This window comes from Oryzias latipes, chromosome 7 (assembly GCF_053564925.1).
Source record: "Oryzias latipes strain Hd-rR chromosome 7, Olatipes_Hd-rR_3.1".
Lineage (NCBI taxonomy): Eukaryota > Metazoa > Chordata > Actinopteri > Beloniformes > Adrianichthyidae > Oryzias > Oryzias latipes.
In genome coordinates, this window is record NC_136243.1 from 12,331,657 (window position 1) to 12,343,940 (window position 12,284).

At 41.5% G+C, this 12,284-nt stretch overlaps 1 protein-coding gene and 1 long non-coding RNA gene across 8 annotated transcripts in view; one reads left to right on the top strand and one right to left on the bottom strand.

Annotated features, from left to right (window-relative positions):
- The window catches only part of acap3a (ArfGAP with coiled-coil, ankyrin repeat and PH domains 3a), a 79,626-nt gene that overhangs the window by 21,002 nt on the left and 46,340 nt on the right, over positions 1-12,284 (bottom strand). For 4 of the 7 annotated variants that reach the window (XM_078949812.1, XM_078949811.1, XM_078949809.1 and 1 more), the window contains exons 5-9: positions 9,734-9,792; positions 8,503-8,686; positions 7,669-7,713; positions 7,488-7,583; positions 5,720-5,794 (exon numbers count right to left, since the gene is read on the bottom strand). In XM_078949812.1, the coding sequence (XP_078805938.1) occupies positions 5,720-5,794; positions 7,488-7,583; positions 7,669-7,713; positions 8,503-8,686; positions 9,734-9,792 (459 nt within the window). Of the gene's footprint in view, positions 1-2,344; positions 2,357-5,719; positions 5,795-7,487; positions 7,584-7,668; positions 7,714-8,502; positions 8,687-9,733; positions 9,793-12,284 lie in introns of all 7 variants that reach the window. The other 3 variants (XM_078949810.1, XM_023956873.2, XM_023956872.2) reach the window with 1 other exon arrangement.
- LOC144993902 (uncharacterized) lies at positions 202-5,255 on the top strand. The gene is made up of 2 exons (XR_013657198.1): positions 202-391; positions 2,471-5,255. It is a non-coding gene; the product is annotated as an uncharacterized LOC144993902 (long non-coding RNA).

Here is a 12,284-nt window from a genome sequence, read left to right on the forward strand (position 1 = left end):
TGAGCATCTCTCCGGCGAACGACAAGGATCATCTATTTTTCATCAAGGGACGTCACACAGGCAAAAAAAATAAAAAAGTGAACAAGTGTGAATTATTGAGCAGGCTTCAGAGCGGGCCAATCTCTGCGCCGCAGCAGAAGCAGGAAGGTGCGTCAGAACAGTCGCAGCCGAGCTCACTTCTTAGCAGTGATTACTAAATCTGCTCGTCAGTGCTCCTCCGTCACCTTCCGGGTCCTTCTGTGCCATCATCCCTGCAGAATTTGTCAAACGCCTGCCAGACATCTGCTCCTCTACCTTCCAGCTAATCCCCCATGGACCTGCTCAACCCAAGCTGCGCTTCCTCAACACCTTCTCCTCCAAGACGGACACATCCGGCCCACAGCTGACTGAGGTATTCCAAAAAGACCACAAATCATTGAAAAAGAAGATCTGCCGTCTGCGCTCCGGTGTTGACGGATCCGTCAAAGATATCAGTTCAAAAATATCTGGGCCATCTCAGGCTGATCACAGGAAGTTTGAAGACTTTCACTTATTCTGCTTTGAGAGGATCAAGAAAATCCACCAGAGAGAATAAATCAGCCAAGAAGATAGATTTATACAATTATATCAACTTTGTTCAGGAATCGTGACGCCACAAATATTCACAGTATTTTCATTGCACTTTGCATATTCATTTGTTTTATTGCCCCTAAAATGTCAGATATAGTCTCAAAGGTGAACATTTTTCACCGTAAGGGTTCCCCAAAAACTAAGAATCAACAAGAAACAACATGTAAACACAACCCACAACGTGCAAAAAAGTTAAAGGTGTTAACTAGATCTGAATGTTTTCCACATTGTATCTTGTTTACTGTCCCGTTAACTTGCATCAAAAGGATTTTTGACTATAAATGATTAAAAAAATGGCAGTTTATTGATAACATTGTAAAAAACAGAACCAGAACAGAAACCGTGTGGCATTTTAAACTTCTTTAGAGCTAATCAGCTCTGGTTGTAAGTGTTTAAGGAAAACTTCTGCCTGAATAAAGATCTAAAATAAAAAAGGAAACGTTTCTTTTTAATTTAGTTTGAAAACAGTTTATATCTTAAAGACTATGAAAAAATAGTGTTTTTAACATGTTCTGGTGGCATTTTTCTAGATGATGGATGACAAATATGAAGAAAAGTAAGCTCAAAATTGCATTCCTGATTATTTCTTAATTCGGATTTTAGTAAATCAGGAGCAGACAAAAACAAAAAAAACAGTTCTTATTTGTGATGTAAAAAATACACTGGGTGGGCCACACACCCCCTGCACTCCACTCTCAGTAGCGGGAAGGGGAAAGGGGGATGGGGTCGCTATGTGCCAACAGTCCTGCCCACAACTGCTGCTCTGCAGAAACTAGGTCCTAGAAAAACGACAAAGGTTTTTTTTAAATTTAGACTAAAAATCGCATAATCATGTTTAATGCTTTGAAAATAGATTAAAAGAGGATCAGAAGTAAAACTTTTGAATGCATTTAACGCTAAGCTTTGGGGTAAAAGCAGCAGCAGGTCACTGCAGAGCCACAGTGGAGGTGGATCTGGAGCTAAAGGCAGAGTTACTCTCTGAACAGCACTTCTCCATTAAAGCAGCATTTAAAAATGAATAACTTTGACGGCAGAAGATTTGACTCTGGTTTCCACTTGCTCTGACTGATGACTGGATGCCTCTCCTGTGCTCCTCTAGTTAGCATATTTTTACATGAACAAAGACCTTTATGGTGAAGCTGCATGAGAGCAGTTTTAGGATACGTGAGTTGTAAATTATGGAGAAATTTTTTTCCTTCTCGCAAATTTTAAATTAAACCATTGAAAGCCTTAAAAAACAGATATTTTGATGAAATCCCATTTGTGTTGTTGTGACTTTATTTCAAAAACATTTTATTGCTTTGCGTCAGTCACTTTTTTATCAATTACGTTTGTTTCATTGCAAAATGTCCTCAAATTCTGCCAGATTCTCTATATGTAATGTTTTTTCTCCACTTTTTACTAACTTTACTTTTTAACTTTTATAAAAGTGCAATTATATACGATACAAATCTTAGAACTTAAATATTTATACGGGACGATATTGATGTATAGAAGTATAGAGCAAGTAGAAAAAAGAATATTAGACACAAATAAAATTTTTCATGTCAAAAACTTTAGTAAAGTTTTCTACTCCTTAGAAAAGACTTTTAACACTTAAGTGAGACTTTTAGTACGTTTAAGTAAATTTATTATCTCTTCTAAAGTCAAGTGATTAATTTAGGATGCAAATGATGGATGAATGGATCCGGTTCTTGAAAAAAAGAGACATTCAAACAAAAAGCAGAGTACTGACCTGCAGGAGGGTCTGGAGGAAGACCAGGCCGTTGGAAACATACAAAAAAAAAAACAGAAAAGAAAACAGAGTTAGAGTCTTGTGCAGCAGAATGTCTTCACCCCCAATGATCTGATCATCTTTCAGGTCTGCAGCACCTCTCATCCCCTCTCCTGACTGGACTTCCACCACAGCAGAAACCCTCACGACAAGCTCCAGCTCGCGCCCTCACACGTTTACCACGACATGCTCCCCACCCCCCTGTCAGACTGTAAGGAGCGTCTCCCAGATCCATAACTGGCCACAGAGAAAACCACCACACTGCCTGGAGGGGAAACGTTAAGGGCGAGCGGTCTGACAGATGGCCGCTGATCCCGGGGTACAGGGGAGCCAGACACCAGCCCACCCAAATTAAGGCTTTGTGAATTATTAAACATGCTATCCGGTGTACAGACACGGATGCTGCTTGGATATGATGGGTCATGTGATACGTCCATTTTTTTTTTTTTTAATGTTCACACTGTGAACAGTTAAAACATGAATGCTCTTTGTCAGAAATTCAATTGCAGCTTCTAACCAGTGAGATGGATAAGCTCAAAACACTGTCAGGTGTTGAGCTTATGAGCTTCAATGCCTCATTTGTGAAGAATAGCAGAAAAAGTGTGTGGAGCAAAGGAAAATAGCCCCCTAAACAATAGTTTGAGTTACTGTTCCTATGGTTTCACACTGAGCAGTTTGGTCTAAAGTTGAAACTGCCCTTATATGGGTGGATACGGGCTGCATAATAGGCAGACCTGTACGCAGGTGGCCCTTCTGTGAGCCTGCTGTGAGCAACACGTCATGGCAAACACTGATGCAACATAAGTAAGGAGGAAGTAGGCGAGGCAAGGCGTGTCACACAGATTTTCCATTTTTTAACCCCCCAAATCTTGGGGACTGAGCAAAGAGAACAATTGTGCTGTTCATTTGATGAATGTGGGTTCCTTGAGTGCAGCCTGACTGTTAGAATTTAGGAAATGAGACAACCAGAGCGTAGTTGTGTGCACTACTTACATTATTCTAACAAATCCTAAATAATCCATGTACCACGCGCAGGATAATGGTACGTTCCATTTTCTAAAGCCGCGTGGAGGACTGTGGGCTGCAGCCTGCAGACCACCACTGACATCTACGAGACCAGATGCAGGAAACGAGCGGCCCGCACCCTGAAAGACCCCACTCACCCCTCTGTTCTCCCTGCTCCCCTCAGGCAGGAGGCCCCCCACGGACAACTTGCTAAATCTCTGTGCAATAACTATAGGACGGTGCAATAATCATGGGAATTATTACTGTTATATATTCTCCTCTGTGCAATATTCAATAGAAATCATAATTTATCACATTGATATGTCTCTTCCTGTCTTTCACTGTAAACGCCTGGCCTGGGACCAGAGAAACAAATTTCGTATTATCCCTGTGAAGAAATGACAATACAAGAATCCTGAATTTTAATGAAGTCTCTTGAGGTGGCCGTACGAGCCTCAAGGGGACAGCAAGACACACCTGAGCTCCTTTTAAGATGCGGTCGCTCTTCTCTACAAACAACCCTTCAAGGGCCCAAACAACCCAAAAACCCACGGCACTCGTACAGTTGAACCCCTGGTTTGGGTCCATGTCTAAGACTTAAGCTAACAGGTCATCCAATCACTTAATATTTAATTTATGGAAGCATAAATTTAAAAAAAATGTCCACAATAAAACACATTTCTTCCCACCTCCTAAGGGCCGGTTTATATGCTAACGGGATTTCTAATGGCTCAGGTGGGATCGGTCGCAGGGCCATCGGAGCGGGATCGCCCGATCGCTGGGAAACATGACACCTGCTGATGACATCAGCCACGACTGTAAATTTTTGGCCGTAGTGCAAATCGCCTCATTTAACTTGAATTTGAGCAAGCGATGACGAAATAAATTCTGTCCAGAAAAGTGTCTTTTTAACACTGAGGATGATGAAAACGTAACGGAAGAAGTAAAAAAAAACAACCTAGATTTACAAATGGATAGAAAATAGAGCAAGTAACTGGAAAGATTTATCCTTATATCTCTTATGTTGCAGCACTGAAGAATGCAATTTTCTTTTACTTTTTATTTACCATGATTTAACTCAGCCTGACAATACATAAAAACACTAGATATCATCCAACAGTGTTTTTCATCTCATATCTTAGTATAGATTTATACATGCAAACACTTAAAACGTTTATTTCGGCAGCACAGAGCTTTTTTCTTATCTCAACAAGCACTTTTTATTGGCAAACACTGTTTAAATTCACTAATTATATTGATATAGTGATAAAATAAGTAATTCATGTCTCATAAGCCAATTCTAGAGTACACCAAACCAAAAAGAAATTCATATGTTTTACATGGAGTCCTTTGGAATTGACAAAAATGGTTAAAAAAAAACTATTTGTTGCATTAAAATTCATTCCAGCAGTTTTTTTTACATTCTTTTCAGCCTCTATTATTCTTTCAGTACACATTGAAAATAAAATGTTTCAAATAGAAAGCTGCTTTTCTTCCATCATCTACTTTGATGGTTTCGATCCACTCAGACAGAAATATTTGCAGTCAGCACTTTGAAGGTCTGCTAAGGCTCCGACTTGTGCTGACGGCTGCCATCCTCAGACGTCCGCAGCATGGATTAGGAAAAACACTTAGTTCCACCTGATTTACAGCTTATCAATGTGTGGCTTTTGTTAGGGAGATTAATCAAACACCTCCGAGCTGCGCGGGTCTAATCCCTCCCCAGTCACGACAGAAGGACCGAGCGGCAAAACAGACCGCCGTTTATTTACTTAGACTTCATAAAGCAAGAGACGCGCCGTGATCAGGGGAGATAAAGCTCTGCCAAGGCCTGGACAAAAAACGTTTTTAAATTAGAGAAAGAAAATGTTGAAAAAATGTAAGAATTGGGATCATACTGACTTTTGGGAAGATCAAATTGATTGCGATAAAACTACAAAAATACAGACATGTCCCTCATTACTACAAAAATGAACCAAAAAGGCAAAGTACCACATCATGTTACAATAGCAGAAACGGAACAACTTATTTTCTCCTTGTTTTCTTTAAACATGCAGAAAAGTGAGATAAAAAACAAGAAAGCCGTGCTTTGACAAATCTGACTTTATATAATCATATAAACTACTGAAAAGTAAAGAATTTCTGTTGGATTTTATGCGTGAATATTGTCATCTGACTTTAGTTAAATGACAGGAGATTACCATCAAATGGACAAACTGGACAAATTTTATTTTTTTTACTAAGTGACACAACAGTTTTTATACTTTTAATATATATTTATATTATTATACATATATTATATATTTATATATATATGATATCACAGCTTACCCTCTGCTGGATGGTGGCGTGTTTGTGCTCCATCTCCCTCTTCTCCATTGCCGAATCGATCACCAGCTGATCCAGCTGAAAGGCACAAAGGGGGACATGTCTGACGTGTGCTGGACGACGGACAGTGACGCTGCAGAGCCTGAATGATTGGCAGCAGCTGGCCCTGAATCCTTTTTCCACAGCCGCCAATCAGTCGCTGGCTAACGAAGGATTCAGTGCTGCAGTGAAAACCGGACTGCCGCACAGCCAAACGGTGCACACGAGCGGGACTTCATAGTTCTCTAACCTGCTCGTACATCTAGTTTCCACCATCTTTGTTCTTTAATCTTTGCAATAGTTCTTAGAGTCCACTTCCTGTTCCAGTTCTGAGGGCAGACTCCTTCCCTATCTGGAAAACTATGAGGTCAGAGAATGACCTTTGTGACCCAGTCATCCCTTTGCTTTATGCTACTTTCTAGATGGTTTTTCCTCACCGTCCTCGTCGTAATGCCTTCCTGTGTCTGCTCTTCTTCTTTTCCATGACAGAATGTCGTTGTTGCGGTCATGAACTCCTCTCTCGTCTTTAAACAGATGTTCCAAGGAGTTTTCCTTCTTCTCTTTTTTAACCCCTGTGACCCAAACTGATCACAGACGCAGATGGTCGTCCTTACTGTTCTGCTGGAGCTTCCTCCCATTGATTGTATGTGAGAACTGGACTGAGTGACCCCTCCCCCCTCCTCCTCCCTTGCATTTCACATAGGGAATACCTGCTGGTTCAAAGAAGCCAAAATCCCACCGACTTCTATAGAGAAATAAACAAAATAACCATTCTTGTTCTGCTACCTTTTTTTTTCTTCTTCATTTTTTCTGTATTTCAAGTTATTAAAGTTATAAACCGACCAATCAGATGCCTCAGTAAAAGTATGTGGCCTCACGCTGACAGATTCTCCCAAGCCTGCTTGCAAATTGCAGGGGTGTGGAGTTTCACCAAGCTCACTCCTGATTGGCGATTGTGGTTGTCGTAGAAACGATGACTCAGACTGACTCAGACCAATCGTTTCTAGCTCACAATGTCTGCCTCCAACATGGCGGTGACGGACCTGACCTCATGTGGTTGGAGCCAGAAGCACAGTAAGCCATTTTCACTACAGTAGTCATATTTGGTTTGTTCCTCACGGCAGGACACACCGGATTTTAAGATGGACCATCAATGAATGGTCAATTTCTGAACTTAATGTCATAAACAAGGCGCCAGATGAACTATAGGTCCCATTACGCAAGATGAAACAGTCAAAGTTAAGTTTGTACGTCAGTCGGACTTCATTAGCTGCGCTTACAGTCATTCTAATTCTTGTTTGGGACACATTAGAAGCGTTAGCGTATTCACAATTCCTGTAACCTCGTTTGTAACTACGCTAACTCCCAACCTTCTTAGTAACACTTAAAAAAAACACAGTCTGACACTGCTGTGCGCAAGTCGCATTTACATATTTACAATGACCTTGCTCGCAAAGCATAAGAAAACCAGACAGACATTTTGACCGAGCGCCGTGTGCCTCTCAAAACTGATTCAATGTCAGTAAATACAACCAGAGTTAATCCATGTATAGAGCACTCCGAATTCTAAGGCGTACTGTCGTTTAAAAAAAAAAAAAGGTTTTTAAGTACGCCTTATATTGAGGAAATAGAGTACGGTACAATTAATAGATACACCTTATTCTTTTTTTAAACATGGAGTCATGTCTTAGCTGCCCAGTTGCATGCTGGGTATTAGAGATTGAAAATTCACCTCTGCTGCCAGTTTCTTCATGTAGGGGTCGATCTCATGCAGCAGGTTGAAGCCCTGCTGGAACAGCGAGTACTGGGCGTGCATGAAGGACAACATCTGAGCGGGAAGCACAAATCAGTTTAGCCTCTGTGCACGCACAATTCATGGAAACACAACAGCAGCAGGAGAGTCAAAGACTCACTGCATCAAGGATCTCGAACTTCTTCTTCGCTTGAAGGACATTGATCTGCAGAGAAAACAAAGCGATGAAACAGAGAAATGGATGCACTCAAAAGGGCTTCATGCATGGCGCCGTGCTGAAAAGCCATCTCAATTTCTTGTTTTATTTTGCATTTGTTTTCTATTGTGTATTTTATTATGAGATGGGTTTGTGTGATTTCCTGTTTTGCTTCTGGTCGAGGAGCGATAGGTTCTTGAATGTGGGTGTGTTTAAATAACTGTGGCGATCACTCCCAGCTGGTTAAGAACCAGAGAAAAACGAATTGTTGGCGAATGTGGTTAATTTGATTCTTGAGACATTTATTTGACGCAGTAGGCCAGGTACCACGCAACACTGTAGTGCAGTCACCAACGTGACAGCACGCCGGACTGAATCCCTAAGGCGCGGGCTGCCGCTGCATTGTATGTCGCATCTGATGCGAGCCTAAAAGACATTTTGTGCTACATTTGCGATGCCAGCTCCCGAATATAGCCCTTCGCCCTGCAGCTTTGACTTCCTCTGCCTTGAGACACTTTCAATTAGGCCTCAGAAGGGTCATCTGTCTGAGCGCCGCCCGAAGACGCTGAAGACTGGAAAGACGGCAGGAGCGTCTGCTCTGAATCATCCTCCCCACCCTTTCTTTTGTTGCCCCTCCAGCCGCCATGAGAAGCAGGAACAGTCAGCTCATGTTCCACGTTGACTCCAATTCTTCATCTGAGGGGAGATCATCTGATCCTTCCCTGACTGACTCACAAACCGCAAACGCATCGCTGAGATTTGAAGGAGATCTTTTTTATTTGGGGTTTGTTTTCTGACCTGCAAGACGTAATCCAGAGCAAGATGTCGGAAGCACTTGCGGGTGATGGCGAGCGTGCCGGTGGCCTCCTCCACCTCGTGGGGCTTGTTCTTGGGCGCCTGGGCGTTCTTCACTTGCGCTATTTCCAGATCCTCGCGGACCCTGTCGAAGTGCTTCTTCGTCTCCTTGAACTTTCGGACGTCCCTAAACACCAAAGCAGAAAAGGTTCAAGTCAACAAGTCTCCGATGATTTGATGATGATGACGACACGCCTGTGACATCATGTTTGGGCTGAAGAAGGTTAATCTGTGAAGACCCCCTCTGACAACATTAGGGGTCTTTGGTGTTTTCAACATGTTCTTATGGCATTTTTCTGATGATAGAGATAGATAGAGATAGAGATATTCTCTATTGATCCCACGTTGGGGAAATTCAATTGTTCAGCAGTTCAGTGCAAAATAGAGGAAAAAAAAGATGGAGGACACATATAGAGAAATTAGGCTTAAAGTTTGCATTTGTGAGTATTTCTTTATTCAAATCACTGTGAATCAGGAGCAGATGAAAAAATGGCATTTCAGAAAGGTTATAGCTTTGACAATGGAGTGGGCCAGAACTCCCTGCTCTGCTCCATTCTCTACTTGCTGATGAATAGATCCATAAACGTCTTTGCTTTCCTTGTCTGAACTGGAATCTGAATTAAAACTGTACGACTGGAATGCTCTAATATTGCTAGCTATTTCTGTTGGGGCATGAGGGGCTGAGGGGGGGTGTAAACAGATGGATGATGTCAAGTGGGGACGGGCTTACCGTGCCACAACAGTCCCACCCCCAAATCAGATGCAAACTATTAGTTAACTCCTGCCGCTCTGCAGAAACTATGTCTTAGAAAACAACACCGTTTTTGTTTTTGGCTAAAAACGTCCTCATCATAATTAGAGGAAACACTGTGAAAATTGGGACACCCTTCTTTTTCTACATTATTCTGTTTGTTTTTTTTCTTTCCACAAATCGTTCTTGTGATCTGTTAGTGTTTTCTGTTTTGAAAATATGCTAAAAACTCTATAAAAAGAAATTTTAAAAAAATTAAAAAAAAGAAAATTGGGACACCCAAAAAGGACCCCACGGGTCAACGAGGACGAAACCACCCCTGAAAAATTAAAAAAAAGTTGAAGACTCTGCTCTTTTTTTTGCCCCGGTTGAATTTTTGATGAAGTAGGTTTGTGCAGGAACTGAAAAAGCAGGTCTACTCACTCTTTGACAAAGTTGTGCAACTGCTGCTTCACAGAGCGCTGAGCTTGATCGAACAGGATCTGAAATGCAAAAAGATCGTCATTTTAGAAAAGACGTTTTATAAACATGGACAAGGTTTTTAGATGGAATGCCATGGTTCTCTGTTTAAAACCATTGAACCAATTTGTGGGGAAAGTGAATCGTTGCATCTCTACTGCATATCATTACATTTATGCTGAAAGTGTCAAACACAAGGATTTATTTATTGTTTAATTACACCAGGCTTATTATAAGTCAACCATAAGGTTTTTCTTCATTGTTACTTGCTTATTAGCAATTTTTTTAAACCTTTTTTTGTTGTCCTTTAGTAAAACACAAATCATAAATAGAACTGAAACAAAACACTGACCAAAAATGGAGGTTTGAACTGAATCATTGGGAACGTGAATCATTGAACTACCAAGAATTTAGTTTAACTGATTTCAGTCATTTTTGAAAAATAATCTCTTCTTTTTTGAGCCTCTACACTTATAAATTCCTAAATTTTAGTTCAACAAGTGACAAAACGCTAAAAAAGGGTTTTCATGTGGACTGTAATAACCTTAGCTTTGACGTTTGATCTTTTAATTTTCTCCTTTGTCATATTTTTTATTAAATAAAGAACAAAAATCTAAAGAAAATCTTTTTTTTTAAAATATTGACTTTTATTTACCCAGGATATTACCATCGAGATTACAAACCTCTTTTGCAAAAGAGTCCAGGCCAAAAAGCAGGTTACAAATACATTAAAACATTGAAATAGTAAAATACTGAGTTATAAAGTAAAATAATAAAACTGTGATTAAGAGAAACAATTACAAGATTTCGTGGGGTTCTGTCGAAGTTATTATTGTGCTCATTTAAAGAAATACATCTTGGATTGGGAGTAAAGTGCACCGTTTTTATTTAAAAGCTGAACAAACAACTTAAAAGGTTTTGGTTATATTTCTCCAACTTTGATAAACTGCTCTGTACTTCACAAATTGAGATAAATTGATCTTTTGGAGGCAAATCTCATTCGAGCTGCTTAAACTTTTGACCAACAGAGGGCGACAAAGGACGTCTTGCTTCTCTGCGATTTAGTCATCCGATCCGATGGGATTGGACAGTGATGCCTGTTGGAGTGGCGGGATGGTGAACACTCCGCTCTGACCGGACCGGGTCTGCTTCAATCAGGCAGCACACGACCTTTAGCTGGATGTTCCTAACTCCAGTTCCCTCCCCGCCGCATGCACGCACGCCCTCTTAGACTGACGCCGCTAAATAGGTCACTCGGGCAAAAAGGGAGGGAGAGAGCGAGAAGAGGAGGGAGGGAGAGGGTAGGGAAGAGCCCGCCGGTGTAACGTCACACAGCGGAGCCACTTCCACTGCGGGGGAACCCCAACTGTCGCATTTCCGCAACAATTGGGCGAATAGAGCGGCTGGGCCTTGCATCCATTCATCCCCTTTCTTTTAAAGGAAAGCGAGGATTCTGGGAACACCTGCTCGTCAGACCAGCACAAACACTGCATGCTTTTGGACTGTGGGGAGGATGTGGGTAACCCTGCAACACCGCAGCCCGATCTGTCTCATCCGCATAAGGAATAATATCAACATCGTCATAGTTTGGAGGCTGCTTTGAAAACAAGTGTCAACAGAAGTTTGACCTCAGGGGTCACAGATGAAATATTCCTCTGCTTTTCTGCACAGACTTCACACAGAGGGGAAGTTTCTTTTAGAACAAAAAAAAAAAAAAAAAAGGCTGGTAACTGAAAGCGGTGGCATTTACTGGATCCTGTGGGTTCGGGTTGTATTTACTGCCCTGCCTTTGCATAATTGTCGGCTGCCCCAGACGCTGAGTTGCGCGACTACTTGCAAGTCTTCCAGCTTGTTACAAACAAAGAATTTTTAAAGGCAGTGTCTGATCGAGCACGTGTCCTCAATCTGCTTCCCTAGATGCAGTTTAACAAGCTCTGAGAAAAGTGCGAGTGGGACTTTCTCTCGTTAGAGGCCGGCGCACATATGGAGAGGAAAACGGCCCCGTTTTTTGCAGCAGACCTGAAAGCCAAGGTGACTCGGTTAAAGAAACACACCAGAAGAGTGGTGTTTGTGTTAGGAAGGAGCGCCGCTGAGAAGCTTTCTGGATCGGGAATTGAACGAGGCTTGACGCATTCCTGCGCCGCTTTTAAAGCAGGACGACATCAGGCTTTCATGACTCCACAAACCCACCGGTTGTATTTGCACAGGATCAAAGAGAATCAAGAACCATAAGAAGATAAAAGTTAGCCTTTTGTTTGCTTTGCATAAACATGGTGGACTGACTCCTATCAGTTCATTTCTTTCTAATTCCTATTGACCATCTTTTATTTAACCGTTAGTTAACCCTTTATTATACCATGGTCCGGGTGAATACTTTATTCTGATTGGCTGCTGGGTGTGCGTTAAAACCTGATAACCGCACGGTGAAAAAAGAAGTTCCGGTCACCTAGCTTAAATGTTTTGTATCACTGCGCCGGCTTCCTTAAAAAAAACTTTTGCTTCATCATTTGGACAA